The sequence below is a fragment of the Chrysoperla carnea genome, chromosome 3 (assembly GCF_905475395.1).
Source record: "Chrysoperla carnea chromosome 3, inChrCarn1.1, whole genome shotgun sequence".
NCBI classification, from domain to species: Eukaryota; Metazoa; Arthropoda; class Insecta; order Neuroptera; family Chrysopidae; genus Chrysoperla; species Chrysoperla carnea.
Window position 1 is genome coordinate 6910862 of NC_058339.1, and position 21902 is coordinate 6932763.

Sequence of the window (21902 nt, forward strand, 5' to 3'; positions counted from 1 at the left end):
CGTGTTTTTTTTTCCCTTAAAACACAATTTTTTTGGAAAATGCAACAATCTTATATTTTTCTGCGCACATTAAAATTGATTTAAAAGCCAAAAGCTACATCTTGGTAAAAGTGGTGACATTGATGTATTTTAACTTATTTAATTTACACTATAAAGCTATAGAGACGATGTAAATGCGAAGGTGGTACTACAACTTTAACGTGTAAATAATAATAGAAAGTTATTCGTATACAATCGTGTGAATTGATCCTACGTATTATGATATATATTATTATAACACCTACAATGATACAATATAATTAATAAATTATGGTGTATTAAAATGAATTTAAATGTAACATTCCGTGAATATTCTCAAACCTATATCTTATACAAAATTTATTTAAAATTCTAGAGAAATTTTGTTGAAATTTAATAATTTAGTGCTAATAATTCTAATATAAATATATAATAAATGATTTCTATGAATATGATTCAATTCATCAATAATATTGACATTTAATTTACAACTTTTTTTGCATGTTTTAGTTCTAGTTTTTGCATGTTCATGTTTGTAACTTAATATTATTTTATTATATTACCCTGTTTGTAATTTAAATAATGGATATAAATTATATTCGTTGTGTGCGTAGTCATGGTAGGGACAATAAAATCGATGCCAGCGCTTCCAGTGAAAAATTTTGGCGTTAAAGGGGGCTGTTATTACTAATTTGCAGTTCTTTACATGTTAATGTTATAGAAATGTCAAATTAAAATTATTGTAAAACACTAATTAATTAAACTTAGTGCATTAGAAATTGTGAAAATAAGAAATCAAATTGCACAAATATTATTATCATAATTATTTATTTAAATATGTGAGACAATAATATTAAATTTTTAATGTAAGTCTTAAATGCAATCCATACAATTATATATGCATCCATACAATTCTATAATTAAAGTAGTGTATCGTTACCATGGAAACGAAACTCACGCACGGAGCGAATAGGCCAGCAGGGTGTACAAAATAAAGAGATTTTGATTTTACAAGCTTTTATTTAGTTTCACCTGTCCCGTTGACTGTCTGCATTCAAATCTTGCAAGTCTAATTAGATCCACTTCCCGGTTTCCCGGATTGAGCTAAAATTTTGCATGCACATTTAATTTAGATGACAATGCATGGTAAGGTTGTGGCGTTCTGATTTTCCCATCGCTTCCACCATATTTGATATATATACATTTTTTTTTTAAAGTAGAAAATAATTTTATCTATGAGTCACTCATACCCGATTATTTGTAAAAGCTTGAAGCACTTAATATCAAGAATGAATCGAAAAATAATTAGGCATTTGGAGTAGATGAGTCGTTCCGATTCATTTTTGATATTTTAAATTGAGCGCTTCAAGCTTTTACAAATAGTCGGGTATGAGTGACTCATAGATACAATTATTTTCTACTTTTTAGTACAATAAAACCTGTCCCTTAAAATGTATTTTTTATTAAAATTCTTATTTACTTTAAATATAAATTTTCAGAAGCTTTAAAACTTATAATTGCAAACATCTCAATTCAATGTCTGTATGACTCAGCATGTTTTTCCCCTTTGCCCTTCAAAAATCCTATTTTCGCGACATTTCACCTTGAAAATTCTTTTACGCTCATGGTTTTGCAATGGACTTTTTATAGGTCATTTCTTGCATCTTGCATCTCTTGGTGATGGACCGCTGTTCATGAGTTTTTTTATCGTGTATAAGTATCCCACTTTAAGAAAAATTGGTCCATATATTATTTACATCAATAGCAATGAAGACTACATTTTCGATTCTTTTCTAAACTATATGTATAACACGTGATAGCATCCGTTACACAGACAAATGCCTGGGGGAATTAAATGAGGGCATACAGGAAAAAATCGAAGTTATATATAGTACATGTTATATTGTGAAAATTTGTGTTTTAACATATTACATAAATAATTCATAAAATGGGTTACGCATAAGTATTTTAGCTAATGAAAAAAGGTTTGGTTGTTTTCAACAATACCACAAACTATCTGCATAATAACGTATTTATAATACAATATGGCCTAGTCGACTTGGCTCGACCGATCGACCGACCGTCTAAATTACAAATATATAGGAAAGAAAACCAATACCTTCAAGGTGAAATGATATGAAACAGGTCATAGTTCTGTGAATTATTTTTACCCTTGAAAATGATAAATGATTATATGAATACACCAACACAGTGTGCAAAAAAATGGTGGCAAAAAATTAAAAAGCTATGGGAAAGATAATTTTATTTCGTTTTCGAATCCAAATAATATATTTCATTTCCACAATTTTTAATACTGTTTCAAAAGCGTTACTCTCATCCGTCTATTCCATTACTATTAAACAACAAGAACGAGAGGTGTCTCGGGACACCCGGTAGGAACTATGTTCATTTCGTACCTTCCTACATTATTAATGTAGCGCTAATTTTTTATTTACAAAATTTTTTTTGTTTGTAAGGTATTAATTTTAGAAGTCAATATACTTGTTTTATTCTGTAAAGAATTTCATTGTATAACTTCTTTTACTTTTTACTGTATGCATTAATTATAATATTAGTTTAAAAAAGACATACTTCTGATTTAGTAGTCAACCCAATATGTGCGTACATTATCTTCATTTGGTTTGATCAGAATATTTATTATCACATCATAAAATTTCCTTGTACTTATCTAAAATTATCTATATTATCTTTAACTTCTGATAACTTCAAACATCCGTTTTTTAAATGAAAAAACAAAAAATTTTGACAAATAAAAGTGACAAATAAAAATTAAAAAACGCGAATGCGTGGGCTTAGTTCAAGTGAAGGAATTTTTATTAAAATAAAGTAAACATTTTAACCAATTTTAATATTTTAATATCATGCTAGTAAAACTTTGAGACAATTGAACTTTATTTGCGTGTTAAGAAAATGACATCATACAAATTCGATTCTTATTTTCTTTGAACTTAAATAACCTTAATGACCTTCTAAATTCATGAATAATTTAATACCCAAATAATTAACCTATCGATTTTGTGTAAATTAGCACGCTCATTACCTAAAAAAAATTCTAAGAATTTATTTCTGTACTCCAAATATGTACGTCCGTCAAGAGTACAAAAAGAACTACTTTACTTACAACTTTAAGCCAACCAAGGTAGCATCCATAAACCACGTGGCCGGTCAAGAGGGAAAGAAATGTTATCAAGTGATGCAAAAATGAATTAAGTGACTGGTTATCATGAGGTTAAAGCTTCAACAGGCGCTCATACATACATAAATTCGTAACTTAGAAACACGAAGCTTATCATCGAAAAAAAAACTATAAAACAGTGAGCGAATGCACTACTACCTACATACTGCCATTTATATTAATATTATTATTTTAATTAGTGGAATATTAAATGAATTAATTAAAAGGTGGAGTTCATTTACCAAATATATGATTCATCATAGTAAGTTTTATATTATTTTATTGCACATCCAATGTCCGTTATTTAAAACTAAACTCAAACAATTTTTAAATGATCAAAATCCAATCACCTTTTTGTGGTAAAAATTAATTAAGATGGCAATTGCAAGCCTTCGAAGACATTGATCGGAATTTGCTAGAAAATTTAATTATCTTAGAAAGTGGGGAGGTCTCAGCCTTTCAAAATAATTGAGGAGTTGATAAATGAAATTATTAGCGAAAAAGGTAGTAAAACACATATATGGATGGTATCATAATGGGCTCTACCAATAGCCTAAATGTGTCTTTCGTGTACAGCCAATATAATCTAACCAAAACTAGAAAGCGGGAAACTCGGAAAAATTGATTTTCTAATAATGTTTTCTTATAGTCTAAGAGGCGGTATAAAGTCTTTCTTGCCCCATCTGATGAATCTGAATGACGAATGCAATTTTTGGGCTAAATTTTAGCTATAATTTTGAACGGGTTTTAGCTTGATTTTATTTTTATATGCTGTTATTATATTTAATAATTAAAATAGAACACTAAAACCACAAACGTATGAATGTATTATGCATTTATGTATAGAGAACGTATAAAAAAAATACTTTGATTAAAATGACATTAAATGAATTAATGGTGACAAAATTAGTATGTCAATTACACTCATATTAGGTAATTAAAATTAAAACTTTTTCAATAAATTATGTTTATTTTAAACATTTCTTACTTAACTTAAATCGATATACCACGCGATACGCTTTATTCAACAGCAACTTGAAAACATACACCTGCACCTACAATAGAATGATCCATCAAAATATCATCAGAAACTTTGTTTTAATATTATACTAGCGACCCGCCCCGGCTTTGCACGGGTGCAATGCTGATACTAAATACACTACAGAAAAACTGTGAACGTTGTATATAAAAACATAGCGGCCCACTCTGGCTTCGCACGGGTATACAATATATAGCCTATGTGATTAAAATTGATCCAGTAGTTTTGATTTATTCATTACTGCCCGTGGCCCGCACGCGTTAAATTTGGAGTAAAACAATCCCCCTTTCCCTATACCATGAAGATTTCCTGCTATCTTTGGAATATCCTAAATTCATACACTACATTTTTACTTATGTACTTTTTACATTTTTAACTATTAACCTCAAAAATAGCAGTACTTCTCCACTATTTAATGGATGTTATTATACATATAAACCTTCCTCTTGAATCACTCTATCTATTAAAAAAAAACCGCATCAATCCGTTACGTAGTTTCAAAGATTTAAGAATACAAAGGGACATAGGGACATAAGGACAGAGAAAGCGACTTGGTTTTATACTATGTAGTGATTGTATCTTTTTAATCCCTATGTATTTTTACCCGACTGCTCCACCCAAAGTAGTTTATCAATCTATATATGTATGCATGTATGTACACGAAGGGGGTCGTCCCAAATTCCCCTTTAACCTTTGTCATTCCCATAGCAAGATGTTCCGTAATTTACCGAATCAAGGAATTGCTACGAATGACATGCGGCAGACTAAACTGTTTGTAATCACAGTTATTCCATTCGATTGTGCTCGTCTGAAACTTAGTGGAGCACTGTCGAGAAGGGTGGTAGCAATCTTGACAGGACATGGTCGATTAAACTATCACCTTCATAACATGAGGATATTTGATTATCATACTTGTTAGGGCTTGTATGGAGTACAATAAAATCTCTATACATATTATTTGCACCTACAGAAATCTCCGGAAGGTTTGATTTAGAATGTTCGTTCCAAAACCATAGACCCATCAATCCGTGGAGAAATCTCAGGGACGAAGTAGATCTACTTCAGTGAAAGCCATGCAGAAAGTTGACTTTCGCGAAAGTCAACTTTCTGCATGGCTTTCACATTATTATCAGTTTTAAATAAATTGTTAGATTTGTTCATTTTTATGTATCGTAATTGTACATAAAATTTCGTAAATAACATAACCTATTTTTTTCTTTACATAGCATTCAAACATGGTATTTGAATAAAATGTAAAATGTGAATACTTTTGTAAAGTTATTTATTTATTAATATACATGAAAACAAAAACAAAAAAAAAGTATGTAAAATCAAGGAAATACGGTTTTGTACTTTTATTTACAACGCACATGAAAGTAAGTACTTGTGACTGCTACTTAATATTTATATTAATAGTTTATAATTTAATACTATTATTATTATAGTTGAGTTTTTATATTCATACAATTACCACTTTACTATACTATACATCAGAAATAACAGAGATAAAAAGGCCACTCCGGAACCAAAGATGTTGTATACTGTCTGACTAGCAAGGTCGAAGAAAAGTTAATTTTTAACTGATACGAGACAATTGACCTATGTTACTCATTTTCGAACTCGACGTCACTTTTTATATCCTGAGTACGCTGTAAATTTCAGCTTGATATCTCTTTTCGTTTTTGAGTTATCGTGATGACAGACAGACAGACAGACGGACAACAGGAAATGGACTAATTAGGTGATTTTATGAATACCTATACCAAAATTTTGTTCGTAATATCAATATTTTTAAGCGTTACAAACTTGGGACTAAACTTAGTATACCTTGATATAAGTTCAATACAAAATTTCCATAGAAGCACATATATGAAGTACAAATAGCAACAGTTTTATCCAATTATGCCTTCTATGTTAGAAAATAAAGTTTACCACTATTCAAGCTAAAAATCAGATCCGACTACTATAGCTACTTTTATACTCAGATTTGAAAATACTCAGATGTTTAACATTTACAAAAGATAAATATTGTTCACATATGCTATACATTTATGTATTAGTAATAACAATATACATTGTAGCTATAACCAAGCACATGCATTTATACACCGGGTGATCAAGATAGAATTACACTTATTTATATCAGACTATCCACAAATCTGTGACTTCACAATAAACATCTGGAGGAACTTTATTAAAAAATTAGAACAATTATATAAAAGGCTAATCGAATTTTCTAAAAATTTCATCACATAATTTAATTAAGGATGTACAAGCACCAAGGATGTACGAGTACTATTTTTTAATGTCACTATTTTTTTATAAAAAAAAAACTAGCTATTAGCCATAATAGATTGAAATGGACCACTCTGTACATATAGCTAGGTATGGGATGTTATGGTATGAAGCACAATCATAGAAGCATAACTATCAAGTACTTGTTTTTATTTAGTTCTTTCATATGAGAAATAAATAAACAATATTGTTCATGAAATGGAACACATCATAAAACACACATTTTTAAATCCATCACAACAAATCTTTTTATATTTTATTTATTATATTTATACATATTTTAATTTAAAGACAATCGTTAAATTTTATATTTATTATTTTTTCAATGTAAAAACTTTTTAAATCAGTCCCAGATTAAGCTAGCACGGGATCTTTAGTTTTTTAGCCTTTCCCACTTAGAATTTTAATGTGTTGTATTCGCACCGTGAGTGAGTTTTTTTGGAGGCGTTTCCATGGTAACGATACACTACTTTAATTATAGAATTGTATGGATGCATATATAACTGTATGGATTGCATTTATGATTTTCATTGAAAATTTAATATTATTGTCTCACAAATTTAAATAAATAATTATGATAATTTACATTTGAAAAATAAGATTTGTGCAATTTGATTTCTTATTTTCACAATTTTTAATGCATTCAGTTTAATTAATTAGTGTTTTTCAATCATTTTAATTTGACATTTTCCATAACATTAACATGTAAAGAATTGCAAATTAGTCATAACAGCCTCCTTTAGTGCCAAAATTTTTCACTGGAAGCGCTAGCATCGATTTTATTGTCCCCACCATGACTACGCATAGGATATCATTTTTCCAAAACTGCTGCTGATGAAAAAATTTACATAATAGAGGAAGTTTTAAGATGAAAAGCATTCAATTTTTTTGCATTTTCAAATTAATACAAACTATGTATTTACTTGAAACTTCTTCTCACTACAAAATTTTCGCACCAAAATCAAAAGCAAAAAGTTTTTGGGAAATAGTAAACATTTCTTGTCACGAAATTCTTATTTCTGTGTAGATTTTTAGTTAAATCAAATTTAAACTCACACGCATGAAAATTCATGTCGGATGGAATTTTATTAAATGTGAAGTATGTAGATACAGTAAAATAATGTACCTTCCTTTAAAATTATTCAACAAGCAGCAAAAATCAGAGTATGTTATTCCACGCATAATTTTTGAATAAAAATAATATAAACAAAAAATTAAAATATGCATATGCACGCGTCCTGTTTTTATACCATGTACCTATATATGAAATTTATCAAGGTATACCAAGTTTAGTTCCAAGTTTGTAATCATCCAATTAGTTCATTTTCGATTGTCTGTTCGTCTGTCTGCAAAAAATACAAAAATCGGGTTTATGTATCGATTGGATGCATAGTTTCTGAGAAAATCGCTCTTCACATCTAATTTTGGACTAAATCTCAAAAGCCACGCATCCAATCAATAAATAAATCCGATTTTTGGATTTTTTGGGTCAAAATTATCTTATATAATGAATTTTATCGATATCGGAGGCAAACAAAATTTTTCGATTTTTTGCAATTTTCTTGAGGGGTACCTCTTAGAAAAAATCGAAAAAATCGAGAAAAAGTTTTTGTTTCCGATTTCGATAAAACTGTGTATATAAGGTAATTTTGACCCAAAAAATACAAAAATCGGGTTTATGTATCGATTGAATTCATAGTTTCTGAGAAAAACGCTCTTCATATCCAATTTTGGATTAAATCTCAAAAGCCACGCATCCAATCATTAAATAAACCCGATTTATGAATTTTTGGGTCAAAATTATCTATTATTCCGTAGGACCCATCTAGTAAACCATTAGAGATAGAACAAAATGTAAAAAATGTTCCTTATACAAAAAAATTAACAACCTTTGTTTGAAAAATGTTTTCGTAATCATCACTGTTTATCCTTGAGTGCGCAAATCAGGTGGAAATTATAAAGTTTTCTTACGTATTTTATGGGAATATCAGTTCTGTGTGGCTATCTACTTGTACATGACGTAAAACAGCCAACGATTCCATAACCAACACTATCTTTACATGGTATTTCAACCATTTGTTCAGTCAGTTGTTTGTTGTCACTTGTTTATTTTATAATAAAGTTAAAATCAAATCATAAATACACGCACATTGTACAAAGTCAAAGCAAACAAAAAACAATGCATTATTTTTTTTAATGATAGTTTAATAGAAGTTGTCTGAAAAAAAACAGGACATGCCATGTAATAGGTTGGCTGATAAGTCCCCGGTCTGACACATAGATGGCGTCGCTAGTATTAAATGCATATTATTTTTATATAGTACCAACCTTCAAATGATTCGTGTCAAAATTTGACGTCTGTAAGTCAATTAGTTTGTGAGATAGAGCGTCTTTTGTGAAGCAACTTTTGTTATTGTGAAAAAAATGGAAAAAATGGAATTTCGTGTTTTGATAAAATACTGTTTTCTGAAGGGAAAAAATACAGAGTCCGGAAACTCATTATCAAGCCAAGTTTTTGCTTCCACTGTATTTTTTCCCTTCAGAAAACAGTATTTTATCAAAACACGAAATTCCATTTTTTCCATTTTTTTCACAATAACAAAAGTTGCTTCACAAAAGACGCTCTATCTCACAAACTAATTGACTTACAGACGTCAAATTTTGACACGAATCATTTGAAGGTTGGTACTATATAAAAATAATATGCATTTAATACTAGCGACGCCATCTATGTGTCAGACCGGGGACTTATCAGCCAACCTGTTATAAGATAACATATCACACAATTGGATGGCATGGCGCCGCTACGACATATTGTACGGTTTTATAATTTAAATGACGGTTTTTAATAAATTTATGCAAAAAACAGTCCATCTTGGTATGATAATCATTACAATATCATCAAATTATTTTTATTTTTCAATTATTAAAACAAATTGTCATAAAATACAATTTTTAATATAAAAAATATTATTAAACTTCATTTATAGAACGGAAGTAAAAATCCTTTCACTTCATGTTATAGGTAGCTATCACCTTTTTGCTTCATTCCGGGACTAGCACACTACATTTTTTAAACCATTAGAGCTAGGTTAATTTTGATCACAATTTTGCAAAGTATGACCCAAATTTAGTAGAATTACGTACTTGTTTTATCAAAATTGGATAAAATTTGGTTGTGATAGAGCAAAACTAATTTTTTTGGATTCTGATGACGTCATAGAGGTAAAAAATTCAATTTTTTTGATAACACAGGAAATTTGATCCGATCTTATTGGAGTTTTTTTTGAAACGCACTAATTTTGGGTCATTCTTTTCAGCTGTGATGACAGTTTTTCGCTAGCTATCACTTATTTGCTTAATTCAGGGACCAGTACACCACATCTTGAAATCTATTAGAGCTGGGTTAATTTTAATCACAAATTTGAAAAGTATGGCCCAAATTTAGTAGGATTACATACTTGATTTATCAAAATTGGATAAAATTTGGATGTGATAGAGCAAAATTTATGTTTTTGGAATCTAATGACGTCATAAAGTTAAAAAATTTGATAACACAGGCAAATTTGATCCGATTTTATTGAAATTTTTTTTGAAACCAACTAATTTTGGGTCATTCTTTTCAGCTGTGATGTCAGTTTTTTGCTAGCTACCACTCATGTTCTTAATTCCAGGATCAGAACCTTTTTGAAACCTATTAGAACTGAGTTAATTTTAGAATTAACCACACATCAGTATAGACTGACTGATCTCATACATATTTAGCAAAGTTGATAATATGTTAGAATTAGATTAGAAGTCAAATGAACGTAAAGTCTGGTGTCTTTAATAATGTAGAAAAACGTATTTTGTATACAGAATAAATTAAATTAGAATTTAATATTAAAATGCAAAGCGTTATAATAAAAAGCCAGCATGGTAACACCCACCCATAAGCGTAATATTTTATTATATAATAAAGTGCAAACACAAGAGAGGCATTACAAGTGAATATTATTAAAATAATGTCATCTTCACTTACATGCTATAATAAGGCTATTCACACACTGTAACCAGAAATTTAAGGTTGACCGTACACTGACAAATACATCTGATAAAGTATTTAAAAGTTCATCGAGATATATCAATATCATTTGGTAACAAGTGAAAACAAACAATTGACTGAGTTAATTGTTAAAATATCATGTATAGATAGTATTGATTACACAACCACATACATACATGAAGGGATGAAACCTGAAATTCTCTAGGTAAAGTTTTTGAACATCCTTCTCGGTGTCTAAATCAACGTGTTTTTCATGGAGGTTATAAAGAAGGAGAACGATCGCTACGCGCTAAAGCATTAGCGCGTCTGTCCCTGAAAATTTGTATAATTTATAGTTCATTTTTCAGCCACCAGCCGCGCTGTCGTTGGTAAGTAGTATCTGCGAAGTTAGCTGTTTATGAGTACAAGTAGATGAAGTTAGTACCATTCAAATTTATAAAGTAGAATAGATAATTTATAATTTATTCATTAGTAAATAATAATAATAATTAATAATAATTTCATTATTTGCTTTTTTTTCCTTTGAATGATATTATATACACGTATATTAAACGTTATAGATCATTTGAAATTAGCGCACAACAGCCCGCTTTTAATGAGACAACTTAGCGATCCCAGCGCCTCACTTATTTTGTCCATATTTTGGGGACAATATTTTCTATAGCGATCGTTCTCCTTCTTTATAACCCCCATGGTGTTTTTACTCAAAACAATAATCACATCAGGCCAAGAATTATTAAGGGTGGATACTTTTGAAATGAACACACTCTGTATTACTTGCTCATAACCCACTGCCTTCGCTGGGGCCCAGACTATCGCCTGCAATTTCCTTACTTTCACATATCTCCCATTTTTGTCACAATTAGTTTTTTATTTATAGTAGTTTTTGACAAACATACAAACAAAATAGTTTTGTTTGAATTGTAAATATTTTTCCCTTTGTGACTGTACATGAAATGCATATTTTCAGAATAGAATGAACAATACGTAAAAATTTGTACTTTCTCTAAGGAAATGTCAATTATTTTATTGTTTAAGATTTTTTTTTTTTATTGTTTTAACACGCTATTAATATTTTTTAAAATACTCAATCTATATAGGTTATATTCTATATTGGATGTTAGTTCCTCAACCGGACTTGAAGAGTGAAATAGTAATGCAGTACAAGCCAGTAAATAATTCCAAAAAACTTTTATATATTATTTAGCGGATGTCTTCTTTGAAGAACATGATTAATTTTTGTACTGTCCTAGGATTTCGCAAACTTTTAATTCAAATTACTATTATTTTGTTACAGTTACTACATTAAACGGGAATATGTTGAATTTTCCAAATAAAGTTTGAGAAAGACAGTGAAATATAGCTTATTTTTGCATAAAAACAACTTTTAACAAAAAGAAAACCGACTTCAAAAGAAAAACTTTTCCAAAACAAATTAAAATGCACTAAAAAGTAAAAAATAACGATAATATAATGTAGTTAAAATTATTGTTATTTTTGGAGTCGGTGTCAGCAAAGGAAACAACTCTGACAGAACAGTTTGCTACATTAGCTTGGCTGACACCACCGACTCCAAAAATAACAATAATTTTAACTACATTATATTATCGTTATTTTTTTACTTTTTAGTGCATTTTGATTTGTTTTGGAAAAGTTTTTCTTTTGAAGTCGGTTTTCTTTTTGTTAAAAGTTTTCTTTATTTTGCGATTTTTTGTGAACCTGAAGTGCTCTAACTACTTATCACTAAAAAAAGAATCGGTTGACGTGATATTGAGTTATTCGTCCTCTTGTCGTGCATACTTAATGCAAATTTAAGACTTTTATGATTTTCTCATGGATACCGTTATCAGAACTCGACCAAAGTGAAATGGGACCACACGGGAAGCACTAGCTTTCAAATAGATAAAATTATCAAAATCGATTCACCCAGTCGAAAGTTCTGAGGTAACAAACATAAAAAAAAAAAAAAATACAGTCGAATTGATAACATCCTCCTTTTTTGTTTGAAGTCGGTTAAAAACTCATGAAGGTCTATTTTCCAAAATAAATTTGAATTATCAATTCTGAACTTTGTTTTAGGCGTTAATTTATTTTAAGATAAAGATTCTTTCAAAATAAATCGTATCATATATGAAAAATCCTTGAAAAATTTCAAAAAACCGGAAAAAATATGGCGTTTCAATATATTTTACAAGTATAAAACTAAAGTAACATTTTCAAAATAAATAACCATACACTTATTTTAAAAATATATTTGAAAATTAAATGAAAATCAAGCAATGATTAAACTTAAGATAAGAAATTCCTCTTTTTCTTGGCCAAAAACAGGTCAATCTTAAACCACCTTCATTGTTTTGACTAAGATTACATTTACGTAATAACATCTCAAACACACCATGTGTGTCGTTTTTTTGAGGAAATCAAAAGTAATTTTCGTAATTTTCACCTGAAAATAACGCCACAATTCTTGCTATAGAAATTTTTCAACATCTACTTCCGTTAGCCGGAAACTTTTATGTGAAATAATTAGGTAACTAGGTTGGGATTAAATTTGGAACTACATAACGCTCTCGTTATAGTGAAATTACTTAAAATAAGTTAAATTTTTCATTTTAATATCAAAATAATAGATATAGTTTTAATCAAAGTGTTTTTTAAATAAAAACTCATAAAAAAAGAGTCAAAATAAAAAAATAAAGCCGGTAAATGTAACGTTCTACAAATAATTATATAATTATTCAAAAAAAAACAAACCTTTGCCATTGTAAAGCACAAATGAAGTAATCACACTAATAACAGGAGTCACAAATTCCGCTATCCTTAAAATAATTGAGGATAACAATATTGTTGTGTCACTAATACTAGGATGTATTCCCTAATATTTGTCCTTTAATAACACACACACATTCTCACACAAAACACAATTACATAAGGATTGTTTTCGAGTATCAATTTGGATTCATTTTGTTTTGTTCACTAATATTCGAAGATTGATTTTGTAAAAAAACACACACATAGAGAATTAATTGTCTTCGAATACACTTCTACATTTTTCTAGAGTTGGATGTTTTAACAGTTCCAGTTGTTAGACATGTAACTGTTATGTTGTTGTTCAGAAACTATACACTATGGAACTGTGTTAGTATCCAAAGCCTCCACTGTAGTTAGTCACTATCACTAGCACTAGTCATGGTATTGGTGTAATGGTAATGTATATGTGATTGTATTGTGCAGTTGTGACATATAAGAAATGCGCAAACGTAATCAAGTAAAAGCACGCGACTAGACCGATCAATATTACATCATATTATCGTTGTCGGAATAGGAAAATAATGTAGAATATGTACCATAATCAAGTTCTTGTATCATCGAGTATGGGATGATAATGGTACTGGTACATCGAAAAGTATTTCAAACTGTTCATTCAGAATCTAGGTAGAATACTATAGGGACTTTCATGCTATGAAACACTCTATCTAGCGATAGAAAAAAGAACTATATATGTTAGTAGGTATTTAGTAGCATTGACTTTATAGTTTTATATAGACTAAGCATCGCCTATCTTTCCGTACAGTGAAAAACGTGTCAACAACTGAGGTAATTGCTTAGGTCATTCAGTTAGATTACATTTATCCATATATGTAATATACTCCTATATGGGCAGTTGGTACGGGAAAGAATGTCCAAACATTACGGTGCCGACAATATTTGTTTTCTCTCTCGTTCGAGACATTTTATCTATACTGCGCATGCTTGAGAATTCTCTAAAATATGTATTACATGCGCAGAGCTGACAAATGCGATCGGAAGAGTGAGAGAACGATACACTATCTGTTTCACTTAGTCCGAACGCCTTCCACTTATAGGAACTGACCATATATGTTTACGTATTACATATATGCATTTATCAAAAAAATGTACATTGAATATAGGGACATTTTTCAAAAATACATACATTGAATATCAAATTTTCATATCACAAAATATTTTACATAAAACATCGTGACTTCACTGAACTTTTTCGCTTTTTGACTTAAAAAAAAATACTAATCACGTATCATTTTACATTTTTCTTACGAATCTACAATGGATTAGACCTAAGCAATTACCTCAGATGTTGGCACGCTTAAAATTATTTGATATTCAGTCTATGTAATGTAACGTTAATGGTTTTAACTCACTCAGCTATCTGGTTTCCTCCGCAGTCAGTCCATTTTGCTATGACTAGAAGTAAGTTAAAATAATCACACTGATAGGTGGGAAAGTGTTTTTTTCTAGATGTGCCAAAACAGCAGCTTAGAAAAATTGGAATTTTAATAGTATGAGCTCCCCATTTCAAGAAAAATTTATCTAGCGGTACTGACTTTATTGCAAATAAAATAAAGTCATACAATACTTGAAGCATCGAGTGTCAAATTTCCAATTTTTCTTAGCAGCCATTTGGGAAATATTCAAAATAATTTTTTTCTAGAAAAACGCGCTTTTCAGACTATAAATGTTCTGAGAAATTTTTCATGTAAGCGATAAATTTGGAATCAAGCATCAATGTGACTTTCGAGTTGGTAGCGCTGTCTCAAACTAGATATTTCTAGTTCATGTTTGATAAATATGAAAAGCTGTATTAACACTAATATAGAATAAAGATTCTTGGTTATAATAGTTGGTGGTTGACTTACTACAGCTATACGACTACCCAAAAATTATGTACCCCTTTATTGATAATATTTAGATATACTTTATTACCTACACATGTGAAATCCATGTCATACACGGCATTCAGATGTTATCATTAACATACTTGTAGTGAAATTCATCAACTTTTTTAGTAAAAGCCTAAATCTAAATTATGGTTATTTATTTTTAGAATTAAGAAGTTTTTCTTTCGTGTTCACGAAAATCAAAAAAGAATTTATAACCCAAAAATACTTATGTTACTCCTTTTCTCTGAACTCCCTTCTCTTGGTCAAAAAGCCAACCCTGTTAACCCTGCCTAAGGACACAAAAGTATCTTTATTTATAGTCGCAAATTTTATTAGTTGCGAATATTTAATAGGATAAGCAACACATTCCCGGATGACTGTGAAATTTCCGTCCGGGAAGTCTGCAGGTTATGTACTTTTCCTACGAAATGCACATGCTATTTTTTCTGTTAAACAATACCGATTTTTCTGGTCTAGAACGAGAAATTTAATCTACACCCATGAGATATTAAGAACTACTTAACCACGAGGGATAAATAATTCATGAGTTAAAGACGGTCAATCGACTTTAACTTTTAAAGGTAATTGTATTATAAAATCCTTAATAAGTATACAAATGTTTAGAATTTTCTGACACTACGCCCATAGCAAGACAACTACCTTAATATTTTATCTATTATTGTATTAATTATATTATGTGGTCAAATTTTTATAATCAGAACGGAAAATTCGATTAGTCTTGACGTGCCCAAACTTTATCCTTGAATATGATAATTGAAAAGCTACTTTTATTAAAATTAAATCTGCGAAGGAATGTATACATAGTCCGTGTGACAACACCGTCTTTGTTAAACGATCAATACATACCTCCTTGAAACTTCGAAACAAGGTTATCGGTGCTGTATTTTTGTCGGACAAAATATTTGTTCAATTATTATTGTTATCAAGAGTGTCGGACAAATTTCATGAATTTTTAGCCCGATGGCTTAAATATAACATTATTAGAAAGTTTGATACACTCGCGAAAGGGAAATCATTCATTTATTTAACAAAAAGGGTGCTGTCCCGCGGACTAATAGTGTGTTCCGCAGGTGTGTCCAAATATTTCAATGTAGTGATTTTATGTAAAGTTTTTACTAGTAATAAGGTTAATGTACCTACTAGACTACTAGAATACTAGAGTAGGTTAGTCCAGTAACCTACATACAAATTTTATTGCCGACGCCGGCACAAACTATTTTCTAGTAATAATGCGGACACATGCGAAATTAATATTCAAGCATATAAATGCCGCTACCGGAAATTTTATTCGTTTCTAGCAGATTTCTAGCAATTCCGATTCCAATTGGTATTAGCATGGAGCTGCTGATAATTTATTTGGTTATTGGAACTATGTTCCTTATCGCGTGTTCGGCGTTGGGGGCTAGATAAAAAAAAAGACACTTTTTGAGTTTATTATCTTGTATTACATATATGTAATACAAGTTGCCTATTTATTAATTTTTAAGTCAACTTTACATAGATCACATTCCACCAAGTTTTAGCAAAAAAGTAGTAGTTTATTTCTTTTGCTGTGCTTAATCGAAAAAATATACGCTAGTTTCAGAAAAATTTTGTAGGAAAGATAGCAAGAACGATAAAGATCATTCGTCTGTGTTAATAACTTTTAAGCCCAGCTAAACTTTAAAGGTCTTTTGAAGATCACTGTTAAATGACATGACTTTTAGTAACTTTTGATTAAAGCTTTTTTCTGTAGCTACCGTATTCTCTTTCGATTAAATGGAATCAATAATGACATATTTTTAAGTCACATTTCCTCAGAAAGCTAACAATTTTCGAAAAAATATTAGCTCTTTTATGAAGATCAATTTTAAAGTGCTATTTCTTATCTTTAAGGATTTAAATTGACTTTAATATACTGGAACTACAGGAATTACATATTGGTAGTTAGTAGGACCGGACCGGGAATGTATGGATAAATATGAAGTGATTATATAACAAAAAAAAGGCTTAAGTAAAAATTTTTTAATTTATTTTAATCATGATGGTTTTTCACACATTTTTCATTTTAGGTTATATTGAGGTTTATATTTTACATAATTTATACAAATTAATATTTATGATAAATAATGAGGATTCTAGGATCTCCCCACCGCTACCTTTCAGCCATATCGATAATTAAAAAATTTGTGGCAATCAAAATTTATAGTCCGCGAATACAATGATTAAAACTTACTTGAAATTTCGTGAATGGCTTCCTTTTCGCGAGTTTACCAAACTTTCTACGAAAAATTCGTAGAAAGTTTGGTTAACTCGCGAAAAGGAAGCCCCTCACAAAATTTCAAGTATGTTTTGGCATTTAACAAAAAGGGTGCTGTCCCGGGGACTATAACTTACTTGATTTTCAGCTGTATTCAAAGGGGGGTTTCTCGTGGTTATAAAGGTAACGAATATCATCTCAAAATAAATGATTTCGTAAGGGTTGATAATAGATCCTCAAAATCATTATAGAAAAATCATTTGGAATAAAGCATTTTTATTTGATCCATCGCACAAAATAAATAATTTTGCATTACAAGTTTTTTGTTTTTAATTATATAAACAATAATATAATAAAATAAAGCAGATTTCGTCTTAGATAAGAAGACAGCCATTACGTTTGTATAACAATAACTTGACATAATTTTTTTTTATTATAACAATTTTCTTTAAAATAATTTTTAACTAATATTTGGAACTACTTGCAAGTTTATAAAAACATATACGAGATCATTTTTTTTTTTTATTACAATTATTAAATAATTTAATTATTTGTTATTCAATTATTCATTTATTTTTTGTAGCATGCCACATTTTCTTTTGTATTTTTCTAAAATAAAATTATTATATTTTGTGTATAAATTATTTATGGCAAGGCACTAACAAGTACATAGAGTTCGTAAAATATTGAAGTGAATTTTAACTTTACCAAACAAAAATAAAAATACCACAATTTAGACACTATTTATGGCCAATTATATTAGAACATATTTGTTTCAAATCTAAAAACAATTTCTTTTTATATATTTTGGCATAAATTATAGAAAAAATACTTCTTTTCTATTCTTCAATATATTGTAAATTCTTTTTTACAAATAAAAAAATAAATTTTGTTTATTGTTTAATATTTTGTTTATAATTTTTAGGACCCCACACACAAGGTAACCGAACGCGGTAGTAATTAGAACAATCAGAGCGAGAGTTGCTTAATGTGTGGAGGGGCCCCTTCAATGATTCTAGGAAATAAATATAATTACTTTTCATTAAATTTGTATATCGTAATTTTTTGGCATACTACCTTATTTCAAAAAATTTTAACGATTTTATCACACCTTAATAGTTTGTTTTCAACAAAAATTAATATTCGCAAGTTTAGCTACACTTAATCATTTTCAATAATCTATTTTTCCCACTTTCTTTTGAAATTGACATAAGCGATAAAAAACAAATTTTAACTGAATCCATCATTAGGAAACGATGCATTTGTTTCAGGTGGACTATTTTCTGCAATCGAAGGGACACAAAAGACACATAAATCTAACACGAAACTCTAAGAATACTTAAACTTACTCCATAGCTATAGGTCTGGCTTTTTTTAAATAACAACTCACATCGTCACCAAACAACCTGTTGACATCAACATTAGTAATTTTTAGACTCTTACGTGTTAATGAGCGTTCTAAGATTCATTTAGAAATATTTAGTTTCTACGTAGACCTCGAATTCGGAATTTTTATTCGTTATCACTAAAACGTATTTTCAAAAACTATAATATTCGCTGCAACACTTTAATATTTTGTGTCTTTTGATCTATTTTGTTAAAAACAACATTAGGTATTAAATAACACTTTGTGCATTTCGAGAAAGAAATTCTTGAGATATAATTATTTTTTAAATGTTAAAAATCATTTTAATCTTTTTTAATCATCAAATATAATTTTTATCTTACAAATTCATAATAAAATCAAAATATAAATTAAAAAAATGGCATCGTGAAATGTGCGAGGTTTGTCGTTATTTGTTCAATTGTGTAAAAAAAAATGTATCATCCATCGCACGTTTTTTTTTTCTAAAAGTATTAGTACTTTGATCACAAACTTAATATAATAAATACATGACGAAAAAAAAGAAACTTAATTTTTTATTTTCACTTTTGTGTAATAAACTTCGAAAGGTTTGGAACAATGTATATATAAAAGAACTACCACATTAAGCAAGGTACCCCAGTGAGATCGATTTAAAAAACAAATTGATTTTCTCTAATTTTCTTATATTCTTTTAACGACATGAAAGAAGGAATTTCAATGATTTTATCAAATGAGCTACATTGGCATGACAGAGATCTCGTTTCAAACGTCTCTTTTATCTGAGTCTGTCATTCCGATAACAAAATGCTCCGTAATTTACTAAATCAAGGAAAGGCTCCGACAGGCTCATCTTGATGACCACAGCTAGGTTATTGAATTACCACCTTCATAACATGGGGATCTCTGTTGATTCTACTTGAAGGGTCTGTATGGAGGACGATGAAACCTCCATATATATTATTTGCACCTGCTGAAACCAACAAGGCATCAGGTTTAGAATGCTTGGACCCGAAAGCCTAGATCCATCAACAGCTTCCGGCGGGGAAGCTGTGGCCAATCTGCGTGAATTCTGACCTCTTATGTAAGAAGTTTCCCAATGGTGGGGTAATCAGCGAGCTTTTCAAGCGTAGGTTTGTGGTCAATCAATGCAGGTAACAAAAAAAAGGTCGAGAAAAGCAATTTTTTTTGACGTCACAATGGGATCTCCCCTTAAATACTAAATAAGAAAAGAAATTTTGAAAAATGTATTGCACCAAACCTTAAATAAAAAAAAAAAACATTTGTATAAAAAAAACAAAATATATATATATACAAATATAATTAAAATTGAGATTTATTTTATTATCAGCCACTGCTACACAATGTTTTACCAACAGCAAAACTTTCCATAATGTTGTAGAAATTACCGCATTGTATGTCTAACGTAGGACGTTCGCCACGTTCAATTTGTGGTGAATGTTTTTATGGCACACATTAAAATATATCTTCGCACGTTTTCAATTTCTTTTGATCGTAATAGCAGGGGCATTTACAAAATATTGCACTTCGAATGTTGGATCTAACACATTGTGTGGCACTGGCTTTAAATGAATACCTTAATTTATAAAATCAATATCGAACATACATCGTAAAGATACTATAATAAAAAGGACAGTTTCTTCGATTTAACGACTATCGACTGACTGTGGAAATTAATGGGCCATTTTAAAGAGAAAGTTCCAAAAACTTTTATCAATCACTAATTTACATAAATTCAACCAGCCAGTTCATTAAATGTTGTATTAGACGCTACGGCTGAATAAAATTCAGGCCAATAGTTGAATGGCACTGTTTAGCAAACAGACTAGGCTTTACCTCGACGGCTAATTCACACGGCTAATTAGACGGCTAACTAACAGTTGGAAAATGTTTAAATGATGTTTTTAAACTAAACGAAATTTTAACTGAGTTTATAGAACTAGACCCTTTCACTATTTGAAAAAAAAAAAATGTATTCCTTCATTGGCTAACATTAATTTTCAGTCAGGTAAAATAATATTCGCTGTCTTAACTTTTTATGATAGTAGATCTCTAATATACCGAGAAACAAGTAGAGGCCTTTAATTTTTATAACATAAATATATAAATTTAACACTAGACAGCTTTGCAATTGTACATCCAAGCATACATCAGAGGTACCTACACTACCTTCCAAGTCATTTTATCTACACCAGGATGTTGTACTTTAAAAAAATTCTAATCTATTCTCACAGAATGTCGTTAATAATTTAATATCAGTTCTCGAATATACTCCAAATTCAGAGAAAAATTTCGCGGTTAGAATTAAGTAATATCATTCAGTTGAGTCAGGTTTCCTCCCAACAAAACTGCTATAATTGCACTATAATTTTTATACAATTTTATATTTTAACATAGAAACACGTAGTTTTTTTTTCTCCAATAAAATCCATAACGCATTGACATATAATTAGAAAAACAAAAGCATTTCACATTAACTATATTGCATGTTTCAACTTAACTTTTATCGAAAGCGCGATTAAAAGTTTTCTCTTTGAATTTTGATTAAGTAATTTATTTCCATTCGTTTCTTTTTCTTAAAATGATATTAAATCAACAATAAAACATTTTTAACATATTTAAAATAATCGGATATTCTATTTCTTTTTTCTTAATCTTAACTGGTGACTTCAAAATTAGTTGTAATAAGACGAAGTATAGTGTTGTTTACAAAATACAAATATATTGTAACTTGTACTGGTGAAAAGTTTGAACCTGAAAACGATTATTTATTTAATTAAAAATTATATAAAGGACTCATCGTATTTAACCCGGTGTCATTATTACCGGGTATCTAACAACCGACGGTTTTTAAAACCCTAATAACTTTAAAATAAAGTACACGGGTTATATGCTGCTCAGAGTAGCTGTAGTAGTTGACCTCTTTGAAAAAAATTACTATTCTATTTAGTTTCGCTACGGCAAC

General features: G+C 29.6%; 1 protein-coding gene across 1 annotated transcript in view; it reads right to left on the minus strand.

The window, feature by feature from the left end:
• Nucleotides 1-13571, minus strand: part of LOC123294568 — a 190754-nt gene extending 177183 nt beyond the window's left edge. The window contains exon 1 of the mRNA XM_044875640.1: nt 13348-13571. Within this exon, the coding sequence (XP_044731575.1) occupies nt 13348-13356 (9 nt within the window). The 5' untranslated portion in view covers nt 13357-13571. The remainder of the gene's footprint in view (nt 1-13347) is intronic.
• Nucleotides 13572-21902: the final 8331 nt, after the last annotated feature.